This window comes from Protobothrops mucrosquamatus, unplaced genomic scaffold, assembly GCF_001527695.2.
Source record: "Protobothrops mucrosquamatus isolate PMUCROS unplaced genomic scaffold, P.Mucros_1.0 scaffold453, whole genome shotgun sequence".
NCBI classification, from domain to species: Eukaryota; Metazoa; Chordata; class Lepidosauria; order Squamata; family Viperidae; genus Protobothrops; species Protobothrops mucrosquamatus.
Window position 1 is genome coordinate 138,485 of NW_015386776.1, and position 20,936 is coordinate 159,420.

Here is a 20,936-nt window from a genome sequence, read left to right on the forward strand (position 1 = left end):
TAAGTAGTAGCCACCAGAGCATGGAGCCTTCAAGGACCTGATAGCTGGATCCCAGATAATGGCAGGATGCTAGAAATAAGGATTGGTTCTTAGAAGATCAATTCTCTTTCTGGGAGGGTGGCCTGCTCCATCTCGTACTACATGTCTTCCCGCCTGCCTTGTGGAAATCTTAATTTTTAGCCGCTATCCCAGACTTAAAATATCCTTGGGCTGCAGCAGCACAAACAGTTTTGATAGAATAGATGTGGTCTTACATTCTTAATACCAATATTCTGATGTATAATCATTATTATATATAAACTATTATTTATATCCTGATTTTCTGGCCCAAGAGTTTTGGAGAAACTTCTAAAATTAGTAGAGGTATGAAAATAGAATAATTTTTATTGGATTTTGTATTATTATTAAATTTTTAATCTTCAATTTGATTCACAGTCTGGGACTGGTAAAAACTTAACAGTTCAAGTCCTAACCAAGGATCTAAAAGTTATTAAGTTAGTGTCTGAATATATAGGCAGTTCCAAGTAGGGTGGATTTTTGCAAAATCAGGATATTCAGATGATAATATTATTGTTATTGTTATTGTTGCTATTATTATTGTTATTATTGTTATTATTATTATACATTGTACTAAAATTGTTTTTGAATAGCCTCTGTATGCTGGAAAGTTGCTGTCTGTATTAAAATATATGCCCCAGAAATATGGGCCTGATGCCTTCTTCAATTTCCCAGGAAAAAGTGCTGCAGTAAGTAATTTTATCCATCATGTTTATTTTTTTTAATCTTTGTTTTGTAAGGTACTTGGTCTTTTCTGAAGTCTTAAATATAATATATAATAGCTAAAAGAAAAGTAATTCAAAATGTTTTTTGTGCCAGTTTTGGAAACTGGGATCTATATACATGCAGAGAACATTTAATAAGCTTTATAACAGTTGAGTACAGGCAAATCTATGCATACTGTTTAAAGAGTTATGTATTAAATTAATAAACCCAGCTTAAAATAAATGAAAAGGAGTTGTCACAGATTTTGATATCATGGTTTGAAGCAAGAAGTGGTTTGCCTGAATAAATAGTCAAGCAGTATAATAATTCACATCATTTCTTATATCTTATTTATGCATTTATTTATTTTTTTAAGTAGTCCTCCAGGTTCATTTGTAAATCCAATATTTCCATCTCTTTCTTGTAGATCCTCAATAATACCTTTTCTATTTTATTCAAAGACTTGATTCTCTTCAGCACTTTTTGATTGCAGTATAGGGTTAAGTACTCCACTGTTCTTGAGTCCACAAATCATAAATTTCCTTTAACATAGCCATCTGGTAGCTAACGTTCAAAGCTTCTTATCAGCAACTTATAAACACAGAAATTCTTTCCCACATGAGAGGATATTTTTAGTTAACTTCCACATCTTTCTTTAAATTAAATTCCTCCAAATTCTTCACATTTAAAAACTTTCCAAAAGACAATATTTTAGCTGCATATTAGAAAAAAATAAAAACTTTCAAAACTGGAAATAGGTACTTCTCTTTCTTTGTAAAAGGATGAAAGAGGGAATCACATAGCAAATACAAAGTTTGCACTTCTGAAGGTTTTTCATTCTTCAAGAGGTAATAAAAATTAAATTCCAGCATGATTACAAAAGTGAGGCTAGGTCAAAATTTGACTCCTTAAAGAAGGCTATATTAAAAGCTTAGATGATGATGGAATTTATGATTCCCAGCTGATTGCAAGTAGCTGCGAATACCTCAGTTTCTGTTGTCCACTAAAAAAAGAAACAAAAAACTGAATGCCAGCAGCTATGCAAAATACATGAGGGCGATCTCAAGTTCTCTCTTTACTGCAGAGAGAATTATCAGCAGTCTGGATCTTATATTTTGACTGCAATGTCCTCTACAAAATGCAGAGCATCCATCCATTCACCTTCCTGGAAGTGTCTCATGTGATTCAGTTGTGAACAGTCAATATTTCTATCATTGTATTGATATAAATCACTGGTATCCTTTCTGACCTTATATCTGAAATGATTTCACATTTATTTATATTAAAACATCAAAAAAGCAAAAAACAAAGGAAAATATTGATTTTGCATACATAAAAGGTTGAAATATTGCCTTTGCATACAGCAAAGGTTGAAATGAAAATAAGGATATTTATTAAAACATATTTTAAAGTTTGTTTTTTTTTAAAAATACACATTTCATTTATGATAATCCATTGCTTTTTTTAGGCTATTGCCTTACCTCCTATAGCAAAGTGGCCATACCAGAATGGATTTACCTTTCATACTTGGTTAAGAATGGATCCTGTAAATAATATTAATGTAGACAAAGATAAGCCTTACTTATATTGGTATGTATATATTCATCTTATATATTTATATATTTACTATATATTTTATTATAAATATGTATATAAATATATCCTGATATATTTACTAGTGTTATATATCTGCTTGTAAAATTGACTTTCATCAATACATGTAAATAAATATAAGTGTAATAATTTTATTTGTTTCAGTTTTAGAACAAGTAAAGGGCTTGGTTATTCTGCTCATTTTGTGGGAGGCTGTTTGGTTGTGACATCAATTAAATCAAAAGGAAAAGGTTTCCAGCACTGTGTGAAATTTGATTTCAAGCCACAAAAGGTACGTATCATGGGTTTGTTTTGGATGATCCAGCCACTGGCAGACAGCCCAGTAGGTATAGGTTTATTCTTTCCCAGGTAGCACTTAAATTTAAGTAACATAAAGTATCATATTCTTATACCTCATTTAACCTACATCCCAGGTAACTTTCCTATAAGCCTAATTTACAGTGTTTTTGGTCTTCCTTTTAGTTTTGTGAACTGAGTCCACCTCAGTTTCTGCTTTTATTTCTTTTATTGTTTGCTCCTTTAAGTGGTATATAGATTTTTTTCTGCTCTCTAAACAGCTTTCACATTCATAATTTCTTTACACAATATTTTCCTAATCTACTGTCTCCTAATGTAAGAGGTTGGTTTCTATCATTCTTAGAGATTCCAGATGGTGACTCATTTAGAAGTAAACTTCATCTTTCATCTCAAATTGTAGATTGTTTCTCTTTGGCTAGTAAGTAACTTTTGCTTTAGCAGTTCCATGATGATTCAGTTCTTTTCCATTTTCATTGGAAACTGTGAATTGTGCTTTATTTATTTGACCTGCATGCTCTAAGCTCAAATAAAATAGTTCCTTCTCCAACACATTCCATACTCAGCACCAAAAGCTTTTCAGCTATTCAGTAGTCCCAACTATCAGCAACATGGCTTCTGCTTCTGCCTGAATTCTATTTATCATTCTATTTATCAACTAGTAAGTAGATGGAGAACACACAGAGATTCCTGTTTCTTTTAGAACAGTTATGACTCCACTGTACAGGAAATAATTTATATCTTCCAGAAGTTTGGATTCTTTCCAAAACACCAGACAAGGGGAAAACTCTGCTTTTTTCCAATCTATTACAGCTGGACTTATATGTGAAGGAAGAGCTCTCACTTTCCATACTCTGTTTGGTGTAAACTTTGTTCCACAGTATGTTTAATCTACAACTAATAAAATGTATAATAAATATTTTTGCATTTGAAAATGAATGATCATTGGCTTTAGCGATATTAGGTTGACGTTTATTTTAATAATCTGCATTTTGGAGAAATACAAAGAAAATTCTAATATAAAATTTTATAATAATTTAAAAGGAACAACTTTCTCTAAAATTGAATAGAGATGAAAGACTTTAGTGTGTGTCACTTTCAGTAAATATTGAATTTGTATGTGTAAATCATGCAATTTTAGGATGTCTAATTCTGTAATAACTGGTTATTTAAAGATCAGATCAGGAATTTATCCACTTTCTTTGTTGTAGCCAAATAGATAAAATGAAATACAGGTAATCCTCGACTTACAACAGTTCATTTAGTGACCGTTCAAAATTACCACGGCACTGAAAAAGGTGACTTACGACCATTTTTCATACTTACGACTGTTGCAGAATCTTTGTGGTCATGTGACCAAAATTCAGATGCTTGGCATATTTATGATGTTTGCAGTGTCCCGGGGTGATCCCCTTTTGCAGCCGCCTGACAAGCAAGTCAATGGGGAAGCCAAATTCACTTAACAACTGTGTTGCTAAATTAACAACTGCTGTGATTCACTTAACAACTGTGGTAAGGAAGGTTGTAAAATGGGGCAAAACTTACCTAACAAATGTCTCAGCAACAGAAATTTTGAGCTCAATTGTGGTCGTAAGTTGAGGACTACCCGTAGAGGCAGACATAGATTAAAAAAACAAAGCAAAAACAGAATGCAAAAAAAATCTCAATAGCAAAAATTAAGTAACATTGTTACTTAAAGAATAATGCTATTAAATGGATGACTGTAAGTGAAACAACGATACAGCAACAATGCATTTTCTTCCACTATGTGCAGACTGACTAATTTTCAGCTGACATTCTAGACCTTTATTCTTTCTGATTTTACAAGAGGAAATAGTTTCCTTCTTACACATTTATATCATTATTTTGTTATACTAAGTCTTCTATAGAGAATATTTTCATTGAAGGAAACATTTTATTTCAGCCAGATTAGAAATATTATTCAAAAGAAATTATATCTGGTAGCAGGTTTATTTTGATGTGTCTGTTCAATTTGTATTGCCTACAAGTTAACAATTTAACAGAAAAAACATTTCTGCTTTTCAGATGTACACAATTTTCAAAATATTAAAAAACTCTCTATTTTTACACTTTGTATAACACATCTACATTTCTTATATAGTGGTACATGGTTACTATTGTTCATATCTATAATCGTTGGAAGAACAGTGAACTCAGATGTTATGTGAATGGAGAACTAGCATCATATGGAGAGATAACATGGTTTGTCAATGCCAGTGATGTAAGTAATTCACTATATCAGTAATGTACAGGAAATATTGTATGTCATTTCTGTCCCGTGTTGCTTATGTTAAAGTTGAAAAGGAAAAATGGAAATTTACTATTCTCTTATTTTTTGCTCTAGCATTTCAACAATAGTGTTATGCACGTGTACACTTTTGAGAGCAGGCTACAAAATTTCATTTTTAATGTGTGTCACTGTGCCCACAGTAAAAAAATGACAATAAAGATTATCTATCTAATAATCTGAAGCAGAGATCTTGGGTGTTGACACAGATATTTTTTTATTTATAAATATAAGTAGGCTTGTCACAATTTTACAGGGTTGTTAGTGTGGAGTAATATGAATATCCCTTTCAGCGGCTATTAAAAGATGGGATGCAAATCTAACAAATAATAAATATTATTGGCCTCTAGGTTAATTGACCTTGGTCTAGATAAGAGATTTCCTGATATATTGTTGGCAATTGTGGCTGGCATCTTTGAGAAAAGGGGGTCTTATTTTTCAGTAATTGTGCTGGTCATTAAAGGCTTCAGAGCCCAGTTCAGAATGGTGCTTATGATGAACCCATTACAGCAAATTTAACACTACATTTTCTTAAAGAATTCAAGTCAATCCTGCCAGAAATGAGGGACCTCGTGGCTCAAAAGGCAGTCATTTTTAGTGGCAAACTTTCTCAAAGGTCATCTCAATGCTTTGAATATTTTGGTCACTTGGAGCCTTACTTTTAATGCTATAAAAACAATTTTACTTTAGTGGCTGGTCAGAGCTTAATCAGTAACAGGAATACCATTGTTTTTTATATAAACATAAAAGTAGTCCATAGAACAAAAACATTATAGTCACCACCATACTACCTGTAATATATAAATAAGAAATTTTTAGGTAGCCTTTTATTCCAGATGGTATGGTGGTGACTATAATGTTTTTGTTGTATGGAGTATTTTTACATTGATCAGAGTAGTAATGTGAGAAGTATATACTGCCCTGAAATAAATAAATTAATAAAAGCAATAGGTAGAAAAAATACATAAATTATTTCTTATTCACATTTATTTCCTTAGTTTGGCATATGCATTGCTTCAATTGTAATTGAACTCTTCTTTTTTATATCTTTAGCAACATTTATAGATTAAATATAGGATAAAAGTTCTATATTTTTGGCCAATCTGTGACACTTGGACAATGAATGAATGAATGAATGAATGAATGAATGAATGAATGAAGTGAATATTTATGTGAAAATAGTCTTACCAACTAAGTAAATAAATGTGGATAAGAAATAATTTATGTGATGTTTCTATTTTATTTATTGCTACTGTTGATTTATTTATTTCATTACTGTATATACTACTCATATCTCTACTGTGATCAATGTAAAAACAATCTATACAACAAAAACATCACAGTCACCATCATACCAGCTGAATAAAAGGCTATCTAAGAAAATATCATAAATAAGAAAAAAAACTCATCCCTAAAAGGGAATAACAAATAAAATTCTGACTTCACTAAAATTGATTTTAAAATAGCTATATCCACAACTCCAATGACTGAGCTACTTTATTCATCCCAAATACAAATACAACAAGAAAAAGAAAAAAAGAATGGAAAATATTTTATTATGTATATAGTCTTCACTTTCAAAAACAAATTAAACTAACATTGACTAGATCCTTTTATTTACTTTCTTAGACATTTGACAAATGTTTCCTGGGCTCTTCAGAAACGGCAGATGCCAATCGAGTATTTTGTGGCCAGATGACAGCTGTTTATCTTTTCAGTGAAGCTCTCAATGCTGCACAGATCTTTGCAATTTATCAACTTGGTCTGGGATACAAAGTACGTATAGTCCTAACAGAATTTTGGTGGAGCTGACAAAACTTTAATGTTATACTGGATTAATTTTTAAAAGATAGCAGTATCCCTGTTAAGTGATAAGTGGATTTTTAAATATTCTGATTTCAATTTACTTTATACAGAATATAATAGTAAAATATTACTAATTTAAACTGCTTGTAAACTCAAAAACCAGGGATTTGACCCTCTTGTACCTCAGCTTGTTGAAATAAATCTAAGCACAGCGTTGCTCAAGCCTGGTTATGTGTGATGACCCAGGGCACAGCACAGAGGCAATGCAGTCAGCTGGCAATTCAAACCACCCTTTAATTGCTCCAATTTTTCCCCAAATGCTCCCACATTTCTGGTAAGCCCCAGAACAAAGTAAGACACACACACCTTCAGCAGCCTCTGGCTGCAAGTAGTTTCACGTACAGTTAGATTAGAAGAGTAATTTACTCAAGGCCACGTAGATAACAAGGAATGAAACATACATCCAAAATGAGTCTGTGGAAACACAAGCTTGCCTGAGCAGTTTCAGAAGAGAAGCCAATCCGAGGTCTTTGAACACAAATCAAGTTTGCCAGCCAGTCCAATGGTCAGAGTTCCAGAGTTTCCAAGCAGAAATCACAACACCGAACAAGAGATCAGAGAGTTGTTTCCAAGATCAGCAACAGTACACAAAACTCCAAGAAATCAGCGTTTGTTCCCGACAAATGCCCCTCCCCACAGCGTCTCCTTAAGTCTCAGTCTCCAGGTATGCCTTGTGGAGAGGGGCGGGGCGCTCTCCTCCCGAGTAGTTGAGCCTGCCTGCATTGTTTCCTCCTCCTCTCCACTCTCCATGCTCTAGGATCAGGAGGGGGTGGCCCTTGCACATCGCCTGAGCTCTGTTTCTCATGTTCATCCTGTCCCAATCCTGAAAGGCCCTGGCCTGCCTCAGCCTGCTCTTCCTCACAGACACCTCTCCCTCGACCTCCATAGGGTCCCATTCCAGCTCATTTTCCTCAGCAGATTCAGGCTCCGACGGAGGCATGACAGTTATGGTTCATTTCTATAATGTCAGATAGTTTAATTTTAAATGCAAATCTCTGTACTTCATATACAGATAATCCTCAACGTACGACCATTATGGAACATGACTATTATGGTTGTAAATCATGAGCATCATTAAATGAGGTGCCCATGTGAACACCTTACTTAATGACATCAACTCCTGCTCTCCCTATTGTGGTCGTTAACTGGACCAGCAGTTGCCTCAGGTGAGGGAAGCCCTGGGAGGCCTAGCACAGGCACAGACCCACATTGCTCACATGTGGCCTGCCCTGGACCTTCCAGAGCCTGCCCCACCCCCTGAGATAGCACATGCTCCATTTTCTGCACCACTGGGTCCCCACTGGCCTTAAGCCTGCTTCACACCCTACTGGATCCCATACCTCCCTCCCCTCCCTCCATCATTGTTTGGTCCACTTACTTTTTCTATTGATTTCCTTCTAGAAGCGGCTACCCTGCCACACAGCCTTCCTACATGGAGTCTGCATGGTGCCATCACAGAAGGGAGCACCATTTTGGAAGCAGACACAATGAAGCGGACCAAGCCATGACAGGGTGGGGAGGAAAGTGTGGGACCTAGCAGGATAGGATGCAGACCTAAGACCTGTGGGGACTAGCAGAGTTGGATGAGGGAAAAGATAGGTGGGGAATCCTGCTGCAGCATCCCTGAGGTTGGTGAAGGCCAGGCAGATTTGTTCACATGACTGCAGGGATGCTGCAGTGGCCGCAACTTCAGGCAGGGGTCGTATGTCCTTTCATTTATGCCATCGTAATTTTGAATGGTATCCGAAAGAATGGTCATAAGTCAAAGCTACCTGTACTTCTGAACATTTGAAGTACTGCTACAAACACAAAATTGTTTTGTTCTTCAATTTTACCAATAAATAGTATTCAAATATATTTTCTCCTATCCTTATTCTTCTTTTGACAAATAAACATTGCTAAGATATAAATGTAGAATTTATTTTCAAAAATATTGTTCATTGCTCTTTTTACTCATTACTGCATCTCAGATATGTACTATATAGTTGACTCATCCTGAACACTTGCTTGTGAAACTTTGCATTCCAGTTGCATTTTGGTTAAATATTATCTTTCTTTTAATCTTTCATTTTAGGGAGCTTTTAAGTTCAAAGGAGAAAGTGATCTGTTCCTAGCTGATCATCATAAACAATTATTATATGATGGGAAACTGTCTAATGCTATTTCCTTTACATACAACCCAAGGGCTACAGATGCACAGCTCTGCCTAGAATCATCACCCAAGGACAATCCTTCTATCTTTGTACATTCACCACATGCCCTCATGCTACAGGTATTTTGGTGTGTCTGACTTTGGGTTCATAGGGAGATATATTTGATTTTTTTCCCCTTGGGTGTTTTTTGATCTTTTAGTGTGTTCTTCAAAAGATTTAAGGTTTATGGCTTGATCCTTTCAACACATAGCCTGTTTTCAGACCAGATGTGACTGATTAGTGATGTGCAATCATAAGCTTTCAGGCCCTTGTATTTTCTTCAAGCTAAATGTATCCGTTGCTTTAAGGCCTGATAGAAGTTCTGCTCATCATTATTTTAAAGGCTTTTATTTAGATTTAGATTAGATTTTATTTAGATTTCCTGTATAAAACACAATTGTGCTCTCTCATAATGTCTATGACCTTGGCAGGGCACTATAATGTAAATAATGCAAAGATCTTACTGAAACTCTTTTGGTACATTGAAGCCTAAACGTAATAATAGAAAAAAAATATCCACATTTAATGTGTTCAAATTTGGCATTGTAGGATGTGAAAGCAGTCATAACCCATTCTATCCAAAGTGCAATGCATTCTATTGGAGGAGTGCAGGTATTATTTCCTCTGTTTGCACAGTTGGACTATAGGCAATATTCCGTGGATCAGCCTGACACAACTCTTTGGTAAGAATCTTTATTCTCACTTCAAATTGCCTTTCATTTTGGGTAGTCTGAATTTTAGAGAAAATATTACATTCCAATAGTAAAGAATTTTTATGCCTGGTTTCTTAGTTACAACTGTGTAGCAACTGCACTAATTTGGGAAATGTTTGTGTTGGTAGAGTAAGTTGAAAACAAAATGCATGCACACACACACATATAAATGTATCTGAGGTGATACATGAGAGCAGTTTTTTTGGGGGGGGGAGGATTATCCCCAAGTAATGCAATTATATTGCAGCTTGGAGATCATTATTTATATTTTCAAGGTTAGATCATGTTAAATCTGTTGTGCAGAGAAGACCTTGAGATGAAGTCAGATTATTGACACTAAGTCTTCTACACAAATGTGTACATCATTCAGTAGCTATGTAATTTATGGAGTCAGGCAGGGGGAGATATGAAAAATTCCTCAGGGATGAATTCCTTTCTATCAAAAGGTGTACAGGGTTATTTTTTACAGGGCTCTTGGTTCTGCCCAAGGAGAGTTTATCTTCCTGACCCAGTACTTGGTCAGTGAAAAATGTCTTATATGCACAAACTGGTATAGGATTGTCAAGAACAATGGGTGTGCTTCCAGGCAATGTTAATTGTTCTGCAGCAATTGCCTTAGAAATGCTTTTAGGAATTAAATGCAATGGCTTTCAAAAGCAATTGGTACTTCTGGTCATTGTACAGGTAACATTTTAATGAATCATATTCTGGACTAGAACACCTATTTTTCCCCAGTAAATTATGCAGCAATTTAAATTATTTGCTTTGACTGCAGTAACACTATAAATATAAATCAAATCTATAATGTTTGATTTTGATCCAGATGTCAAAGTATTTTACCATCTAAATGAAAATGTTATATTAGAAATAACTGACATTTCTTTTTTTCATATGGCTGATTGTCTGTTTTTATTAAACTACTTGTTTTTATAAAATAATTGAAAATGTTGGTACCAAAGCACAATCTTTTGTTTACCCAAATATTTTAATTAGCCAATTGTACCTGGTTTTGTACTTGGCTCCTTCCCTTTTTATGGTATTATTTCTTGATTGAATTTTGTACAAGAAGCATAGTCATAACCTTCTAAATTGCTAAGTTGTCAGGCTAAAGAGTTGTTTAAAAATACTATTTCCATGTATTATTTTTCTAATTTACATACCTTTAATTCCATATAGTTTAAAGCCCTAATACTTGAAAATGAACTTTATTTCATGACAGACCTCAGTTCTAATTTGCACTCTATGTATTCTGGTCCTCTAGACTTGCTTTGCAGTTGAGTGTGTTTTAAATATGGCTCACCCTCTGACTCTCAGAACCCACAGTTTGTCTTAATATACAGTAGGTACATTACAGACTGGATTGTGTACTGTGTGAATTGATGTAATGAAGCTTCCCACTAATATTGAATATTTCTTCAAGGAGGAACACCCATGATTATTCCTTCTAGTCATCACTCTTTGGGATTGCTATAGGGTGATAGTGGTTACTTGGCAAAGATGTGGTGAATTGTGCAACTGCAGTAATTTTATTTGAAACATAGAAATAATATAATCTGCTGAATTGAGAAAAATGAACCAGAATCAATCAATCAATCAATCAATCAAAAACGTGCAATCCTACTCTAAACTCTAAATATGCTACTTTTTAATATGCTGCATCAATGCAATATGTTTTTCAGTTCTATTTTACTGGCTTTCATTATGGAATTGCTGAAGAACTCAGTCGCTATGCAAGAACAAATGCTTTCTTGTAAGGGCTTCCTTGTAATAGGATACAGTCTTGAAAAGGTAAAGAAAATTAAATGGTTTTTTTCTCTGCATTTTTTAATATTTTGGCCATGTTCATCATTACTTAAGTATCTTTTTCCTTCTACAGTCTTCCAAAGCACACATTAACAGAACTGTCTTAGACCTTTGCCTTGCCTTTGCTAAATATTTGAGCAATTTGCATAATGGAGCCCCCTTGCTGAAGCAGCTCTGTGATCATATTCTACTTAACCCTGTAATATGGATTCATACTCCAACCAAGGTAGGATGCATTCCATTTGTGAACAGAGTGTAAAAAGACTTGATTTTTTTTTAGTACTAATGTGATATATGGATTCAAGAATTTAGATTTATTTCCCCTTTCTTGTGTTTAAAGAAATACAGTATTTTGGAGAAAAATAATATGAACTAAGAGACCCAGTTTGGTGTAGTGGTTAAGGCATCAGAAACCAGGAGACCGGAAGTTCTAGTCTTGCCTTGAGCACAAAGCCCAAGTGATCTTGGACCATTTACTTCCTCTCAGCCCTAGGAAGGAGGCAATGGTAGACCACTATTGAAAAACCTTGCCAGGAGAACTGCAGGCAGTTGTCAGGCAGTCTCCAAGAATCAGACACAATTGTGCAGAAGGGGGAAAAAGTGAATTAATGATACAAATTAGTGAAACATGTTTCACTTGTGAAAGTGTTTTGAATACAGAGCAGCTGTTACAGATGTTTCGTGCTTAAACAAAAACACGTTGGTCTGAGTCTTTTGTTTCAGGTAAGTAATTTTTAGTAGTAATTTATTACTACTAAATTGAACATTTTGATGGTCTTATTTTTTTTTTAAGAAGTTGTCCCTTTCATTAAGAATTTTGCCAGTTGGCTTGTTGAAGCAAGCTAATGTGGACTACCCTTCCCTTCGTGTGATACGTGAAAAAGAAAAGTAAACTTTATTTCAAGTTTTTATTATTTCATATGGCTTGGAATATTCTGAGTTTTACTCCAATGAAGTAGAATTTTTGAACTGTTTCAGATTTTATTTCATGGAAAGAAGATCAGAAAATGAGCTTTGGTGGGTTGCTTTGTTTTGAACTGAAAACTACAATTTTTCTGTTTTGTACATAAGCCCATAATACAATGATATACCATAATATCAAACCTCTGAAAATCTTTGCAAATGTTACAAGTCACATCTATTGGTATTAATTCCAGATAAATAAATGTATAAATATACCTTTGGGAGTGGTAATTTCCTTGCTTTTATTTAATTTCCCCTGTGTATGCAATCTTACTCTCCTTTGTTTTGTTTTGTTTTTAAATTGGATGATACAGGTTCAATTGATGTTGTACACTTACTTGTCTACTGAGTTCATTGGCATAGCAAATATATATAATGCAATTAGACGAGTTGGTACAGTTCTATTGGCAATGCATACCTTGAAGTATTACTATTGGGTAGTTAATCCTCAAGACCGTAGTGGAATTACTCCCAAAGGTTTAGGTATGTATTTATTTTCTTGTTTTATAACAATAACACAACATTTGGAACTTTGAATAAATTAGATGCTGAAACAATATAATATCCTAATATTGATAGAATTTAAGTATAATGTGTGTGATACTGAGTGATCTTTATTCTTTTAAAATTCTAGTGTCATATTACATTTGTTGAATTGTGTGTGTATGTGTGTGTGTGTGTGTCTGGCTGGCTGGCTGGCTGGCTGGCTCCATGGTTTTTGTTGACCAGAATATTATAGCTAGATATATGCAAAACATGCTTCTTGAATACTAAAATGTTTCAAGAAGTATCCAAATGTTAAGCTTTCCTTCTGGACCATGCTGTTTTGGTTATTGTGGAAATGGTTTCAACATTTTCCAGAATGAGGTCGATTTACTTGTGGAAAGCTTTATCCCCAGAACAGTCAGAATAGGGAAAGAACAGTCAAAATAGTCAATGAGAAAAATTGAATATCCGGTCTTTCGGGAAGTATTTTCTTCATTGAAAAATATGTTTTGTATATCCCTAGTAAAAAGTAAACAGGCCAAGGTAATAAATTGTACAAATGTAAAAGGTGGTTTTAAAACTGTTTATTTAATTTCAGCCCCTCCCCCCATCTGGAAATACACATTGAAATATTACAGTGACAAGAAATTCACATGGAATTTGCAGGATGTATATTTCCTAAAGAGAGCCAGTGTGGTGTAATAGTTAGGGGAGTTCTACTCCACCTTAGACATGAAGTCAGCTGGGTGAACCAGTCACTCACTTTCAACCTTAGTAAATAGGCAATGGCAAACCACTTCAAAAATATTTGCCAAGAAAACTGAAGGGATTAGTCTAGGCCAGTGATGGCGAACCTTTTAGAGACCGAGTGCCCAAACTGCAACCCAAAACCCACTTATGCATCGTCGGGCGCCGGGTGGGTGTGGCCCATTGGGTGGGCGTGGCTGCGGTGGTAACAGCAGACTGGGTGGGACTAAAAAGTTCAATCAATCAATTCCAACTTTGTAAGATCTTTTTTTTCCCCGCGAGAAGTTGAAATTGACTGATTGATTGAACCTTTTTTTTTGTACACGGCGGCGGAGGCCTAAAGCGAACAGGTTTTATAAAACCCAGCTGAAGACCTAGGACTGGGGTGACGGTGCGCGTGCCCACAGAGAGGACTCTGAGTGCCACCTCTGGCACCCGTGCCATAGGTTCGCCACCACTGGTCTAGGCAGTTGCCAGGAGTTAACATTGACTTGAAGGAATCAAATAGGTGGGGGGGTGGGGAGCCCTGTTAAAAATAAATACGAATATTATCTCTTTTCATAGTCCTTTTGATATTGTTATGATGTCTTTGTAATCCTTTAGGATCTCTTACTAACTCTTACCTAGATTCACTTTTTAGCCTAACATATAATATATTTAGTTGGGTTTTGGCTTAGGAGGTTTTGCAAACTTAAGCACTGTGAATTGCATAGATATTATTTGTGACTTAGCACAGCATCAGCCCCCTTACACCAACCCACCTTGCAGGGTTGTTGTTATTAGGAAATTAGAAGAAGGAAGGTGTGTTGGATATGTTCATTGTCTTGAGTTATTTTTAAAAATAAGGCGGGATACAAATAAAACAGATAAATAAAAATATTGCTCCTTGGGTGCATGCAAAACTTGTATTGCATGATTAGAACAAACCATGACTTAGTATTACTTCTGTAAGTAAAGATACATGGCCGAGGCTGCCCAAGGATATTGCCTGTTTGAGATTTGACCAAGAGACTGGAGGTGGCTGCAGTATTCAGAAGGAAAATACTGGTCAGCAGGGAAGACAGTTCTTTGGTATTGATAATGTAAAAAGAGCCTGGTTTAAGCACAAATGAGGACACTAGGATCTGCTTCTAGAAGGAGGTCATAATAGTTTTCCCTTAAAAAATATAGATATATTTCATATTTTTGACACATAGCTTTCCACTGAAAAGGATTGAAGCAATCTACTGCTTAAGCTGGATGAAAACATTCTAGCTTAGACATTTGATTTGAGTTTTGTTAAGGTATTAACCTGATTAAAGCAAATCCATAATGATCGAAATATTTCATGTGCTCAAAATAATAAAGTTTTCTTTAATATGCAGCGCAAACAATTAGGAGTCACTGTAATTGCATTGTAATAATCACAGACTGTTTAAATATATGATGTAATGTAATTTATCTTTCATATTAAGATGGACCTCGGCCTAATCAGAAAGAAATTCTTTCTCTGCGAGCCTGTTTACTGATGTTTATTAAGCAGTTGGTGACAAAGGTAAGAAATCTTCAAATTGAGACTATGCTATTCAGTTTTATTTTCTTACAGAGCTGTTTGCCCTGCTTATTGTTTTCTAGAATTGTTAAGATGGCATGCTGAGGGAAGGGAATTCAACTTCTAGGAACCATCATTCCAATTCAAATGATGGTGGTGGGGAGGCGGCTTCCTGCTTTAGAGTGTACCATATATTTCTCATGACTGAACATTTCCTGTAGGAAGTGCAGACTCTGAATAATTAAGGTGAGGAAGAAGGTGCAGCCCTTTAAATCTCCATGTCCCGCTAGAGCTGCTTTCTTCTTCAATTAACAATTGCTTTCTCTGTAAGATAGGAAACTGAAAAAGACCCAGTGACCCATCAAGTCTGCCCTTTGAGTTTTTTTAATTTTTTAATTGTATTTCTTTTATTTTTTTTATTTTTGTCAGATGATGGATATGTGTTTATCTCAAGCATGTTTAAATTCAGTTACTGATGGTTGACCTACTACCTCTGCTGGAAGTTGGTTCCAAGCTTCCACTACTCTTTCTGTGAATTAATATTTTTCTAACATTACTTTTGAACTTCCCTCCTGTCAGTTTGGGGTTATGCCCCACGTTCTTGATTTTTGCTTAATATTGAAAATACTGCCTTCTAGAATCTTATTCACACCTATAATATATTTAAAGGTTTTAGTCATGATCCTCCCCTTCTGTCCTCCAGGCTGTACATAATCAGTTCTTCCAATCTTTCCTGATATGTTTTGTTCCTCAAACCTTGCACCATATTTTTTGCCCATCTCTGGACTCGCTCAATCTTATCAATATATTTTTAAAGTGAGGATGTCTTTCTTGAAATGAAGAGAGATACAGTATAAAAAAAGAGGGTTAACCATGTTGTGAATCCAGTGTTGTAATCAAACTGATGTGTATATACAGAAACTGTGCCCATGGCAAGCCATCCATTTTGTCCTATTTCTTCCTTTTGTTTTCTGTCCCTTCTTCATTGCTGTCCTTGTTATATTGCCTGACTGAAAAAAGCTCAGTTAATAAAGTTCCCCAAAGATTAGTGAAAATAACTGAAGGGGGCTTAGACTTTCTCCAGCTGAAAAAAAGGCAGCAGCTTTGTAGGACAAATGTTTAAAAAATATTTTCCGAGCTTGGCATTGGTATTCAATTTTGCTTTAAGAATGCTTGAAGCCTTATTAAATAGCACGTTCGGTATTTCTTCTTATTTATGACTCTAAGGCAAGGGTCTTCAAACTTGGCCCTTTTATGACTTGTGGACTTCAACTCCCAGAATTCTTCAGCCAGCATACCTGGCTGAGGAATTCTGGGAGTTGAAGTCCACAAGTCATAAAAGGGCTAAGTTTGAAGACCCCTGCTCTAAGGCAAGCCAAGTATATGATTATACCATATATAGTTAAAATATTTTATCTTCTGGTATCAATTGTATATCCCGGAAGACTGAAAAACTGCTTTCTTCGATTATAGTTTGGGACTTGTATGTAAATATGTAGACGTTCATTTATCTATTTATTTGTCAAATTTATATAGCCACCTATTTCACCAAAAAGTGACTCTGGGTGGTGTACTTTATGTTTTTTTAATCAAAATGCAAGATATTTTGCTTCTAACAATTGATTCTATTTGATGTTTTTAGTAAATTAGTCGGAAGACCACTTTAAATAGATGAAAACAATAATGGGAATGTTTAAAGCTAGTTTTATATTCAAAAATACAATTTGTCTATCTGGTTTAATAATTAGCAGTTACTCCGTGGGGTTCTAGGCAATGGTTATTCCAACTTAATTGAAAGCACCAAAGACTATACTTGAGAGCTCCTTCAGGCAAACATAAGCTCTTTTAGTGAGCCACAGTCCTCATTTATTGAATAAGCTATATTGTAATTCATATAGGCTCCCTTTAAATTAATGAAGGCCAAGAGTACAAGATCTAAAGCAGCAGCCCCCGACCTTTTGGGCACCAAGGACTGGTTCCATGGAGATAGGTTTTTCTATGGACTGGAGGGGGTATGGTTTCATGTGCTGCCTGTATCCCACAGATGGAGCTTTGCTTGTTTGCGTGGCCTGGTTTCTGCCCTGCTGTGGACCGGTGCCAATCCACGGACCAGGGGTTAGGGACCCCTGATCTGAAGGATCAATATATGGGGATGTATGGAATCCATTCATGGTACACATAGTCATAGGGACCCGTATGGAAATTAATACTAACTAAAACTAATACTCAAGTCATTATTAATGAATCCAAAATATTTCACTAGTATTTATGTTAGAGAGCAACCTTTCTCTTCTGCTTTTAAATGCATTACTTGAATTATATTTCTCTTGATTTTATCTTTTAAGGACTATGGAGTGAAAGAAGATGAACTCCAGGGCATTCTGAATTATCTTCTTACCATTCATGAGGTAAACTAAGTTGGCAACTTGCTTCCAAGAAGCTTTTGAATAAAATATTCCCTCCTACCATCCAATAACACAGAAGTAAGAAAAACATGCATAAAATTGATTGAAACTAAACAAAAAATCATTTAAGAACCCTCATCTTGAAGTTCAGTTGTGTATCAGGATTCTGTAGGGGTTTTTTTCCCATTCATTTCATCAAACTGGAATATCAAGGGGTGAAAGAGAAAATAACAAATGGTGAAGCTGTATCCACAAAAGATTTTTTTCATGAAAAAACAAAACAATAATAATAGCATTTTAAATAAAGTATTTCTGGATATATGTGAAAAATGTGCTACCTGCAATAAGCCAAGTTCTTAAAATGTTTGTTTATTTTAAATTTACACAATTTACTTATTCACAAGTGGCACTTTTTTCATTATATTTTGGTTAAAATTGAGGGTCTGCTTATTTATGGATGGGTTTATCCATGATTATGCACCAGCTGTATGGATATTTTTAAAAAGTATTGCTACATATACTGTACTTCTTGATAAGCCCATTCATGGATAAGCTAAAAGCAATTTTGAGGGTGAACGTTGCCACTTAAAACTCTTAGTTTATCTTCAAGTATATACTATAAAGCAGTAATTAGAAGTTACTATTGTAATTATTGGTATCTTCATGTTTTGGTTTCAGGAGGAGTTTGATACAAGAAGTAATATCAAACATTTAGAAAGTAGGATATAAATATAAATAAACTAATTTGCTTTCAGGACATTAAAACAAGTAGACTAAGTAATTTTACATCTTAAGTAGCTCCCTCCCTCCCTTTGAGTTCTATATGCATTAATTCTGGCACTTAGAAATAAAGTTTTCTCTTCAAAACACTGATGGAGATATCCCGGAGCATCTAAAAACTAAATAGAATTTATTTATTTTATTTTATTATATCTACAATAATACAAGCACTTGCTGCATAATACTGCAGACTTAACTGTCAATAAGAAAGACAAAAAAATCTCGATAATGTATACTGTAGTACCTGAAGATAGCAGAGGAGAAAAGAAAGAACTACAATAGAAAAATCACAAAATATAAAGATCTGCAAATAGAAGTAGAAAGACTGGCAAAAGAAAACAAAAATAGTACCTATAGTGATAAGGGCCTTGGGTGCAATCCCAAAACATCTGGAGAACCACTTGAACAGCATTGGCATTAACAAACTCATAGTCAATTGCAAAAGGCAGCTTTACTCAGAACAGCTTACATTCTACGATGAGACATTTAACACCATCAAACATCAACATCTGCCTATTCTACTGCTCTTGGAAGGGAATAGGTGGATAAAAATGCCAAGTCAAGTCTAAACATTTGGCTGACTATGTGATGAACAATTATAGTTGTTCTGCTCCTTGTTTAAGGGGCAAACCCTTAAACAAGGAGCAGAACAAATCAAGTAATTAAAAAAAATCCATTCAGTGTAGTGATTCACAATTTAACAGGCAATCTCTATTAACAACTAAAGCAAGCTCAAACATAGCCACCATATCTATGGAAAACATGCTAAAATATGGCAGATTGCATGTAAAAGTATAATTAATGTAAAACAGATACTAACCTGGAAATGCCAACATTAATATTTTATGTGATTTCTATTATTATTATTGTTGTTGCTACTACTACTATTACTATTATTACTATTATATTTTATTCTGCATGTAGTGTATGTGTATAAAGTCAAATTAAGGTAGGAAACATATGTAATCTTACTTCCTATTTTCATCACCACAGCAACCCTATGAGGTGGGTTGGTCTCAGGGAGAGTGACTGGCCCAATGTCACCCAGCCAGCCTTCTAGGCCAACCTCTTGACTATAATACCAAACTGGTCCCATGTTCTCTCTTGAATCACAGTCTATAATTCTGCAGGTGCTATAGCTGTTATTTCTGTGCTTTCATTTTAATTTATGCTTCTTGATTTAACCCTTTTGTGTTTGGTTCTTAAACTTTTAGACCCGACCTACTTTGTCTTATAGTTACTTTCAAATGACTGGCTGCTAGGTTGACATTACGTGGCTCAGCTGTTTTTTTAAATGCTGTGGCAGCAGCCATTCTGGGCTTTCAACAAGGAGGTGGTTGGGGCCTGGACTGTCTTTTTTTATTTGCTTCTGCTAGGCTTTCAGGTGCCTGAGCTCTGCTCGGGCTGCTTGCCAGAGTCTGAAATGTAATGATGCCTACATATTTATGCTGCACTTGATCTCATATTCCCAGTCTGCTCAGTCTTTGCCAGTTGGTTGGCCATTTACAAGAATTCTTCCTACTTTCTTTCCCATTCCCAATGCCTCCTTATCCAATCTCAGTTTCTAATGTCCTCTGGTTATCTTTCTTGTGAGACTTCAGGTCTTTCTTCTGTCTTTTCTCCTTTCTCCTTTCCTTTTTCTTCTCTTCCACTTTTCCTCTTCAATGCCACCATAACTAGTTCCAGAGTCAAGCACTTTTAAAAGTCCAGGTCAATCAATTCCACGGGGTGGGGCCTTAAAGGAGAACAGGTAAGGGGACCATGGGCTTTTCATTCACTACACATTCTTATTTTCACAGTCTGCTTATATTAAATATGGAGTTTTATTTAGTACTTTAAGCAGCTTTGTTTTTGTCAATTTCTTAAAGTATTTCTGGACTACAGTATTTATGCATTTTATAACATAGTTACTATTTTATTTTGTAAAAATATGTGATTTTTTTTTTGTATTGCAATTCCTAGTTTAGGACTAAAGTCTGAAACAGTTTAGCAACACATTATTTTATGTTTTTTGTATGACAGGACACGTGCTAATCGGTTTTGGCATTAGGAGTCTAAAATAAAAAGCAACAAAAGCTGTTATTTGAATAACAGTTTCCCTGCCATACTAAGTTGCTTCTGAGTATTTCTTTACTTCTGACACTTTTTGATTTATAGCATGGATATATCAAAACTTTCATGGGCAAACAGATCTATATCCTTGGTTCTTTAGATGGCCTGCTTTTATATATTCACTTTTTTTTAGTATTGGGAGTAGGGATAACTTTGAGTTCCTGGGGACTTCCGGTGGCAGGCGATTTCGCTGGTCGCAGCTGTTTGCTGCCTCCCGCCTGTTTTGCGTAAAAGCCGGTTTGACAGCCAGCATCTGCTGTCAAACGGCTTGATACCTTTCCCCTGGGCATAAGGGGATCGGTGAGCTGCCCGGGGTAGGAGTTGAGTTCCCGAGTCGTCCTATATGGACGATGTAGGCGA

General features: G+C 35.3%; 1 protein-coding gene across 1 annotated transcript in view; it reads left to right on the top strand.

Annotated features, from left to right (window-relative positions):
- The window catches only part of LOC114922179 (lipopolysaccharide-responsive and beige-like anchor protein), an 89,420-nt gene that overhangs the window by 33,776 nt on the left and 34,708 nt on the right, over nt 1–20,936 (top strand). Inside the window, exons 4-15 of the mRNA XM_029284236.1 lie at nt 651–746; nt 2,231–2,352; nt 2,521–2,647; nt 4,793–4,912; nt 6,608–6,754; nt 8,919–9,116; nt 9,586–9,719; nt 11,429–11,537; nt 11,626–11,778; nt 12,830–12,998; nt 15,203–15,282; nt 17,625–17,687. Coding sequence (XP_029140069.1) covers nt 651–746; nt 2,231–2,352; nt 2,521–2,647; nt 4,793–4,912; nt 6,608–6,754; nt 8,919–9,116; nt 9,586–9,719; nt 11,429–11,537; nt 11,626–11,778; nt 12,830–12,998; nt 15,203–15,282; nt 17,625–17,687 — 1,518 coding nt within the window. The remainder of the gene's footprint in view (nt 1–650; nt 747–2,230; nt 2,353–2,520; nt 2,648–4,792; nt 4,913–6,607; nt 6,755–8,918; nt 9,117–9,585; nt 9,720–11,428; nt 11,538–11,625; nt 11,779–12,829; nt 12,999–15,202; nt 15,283–17,624; nt 17,688–20,936) is intronic.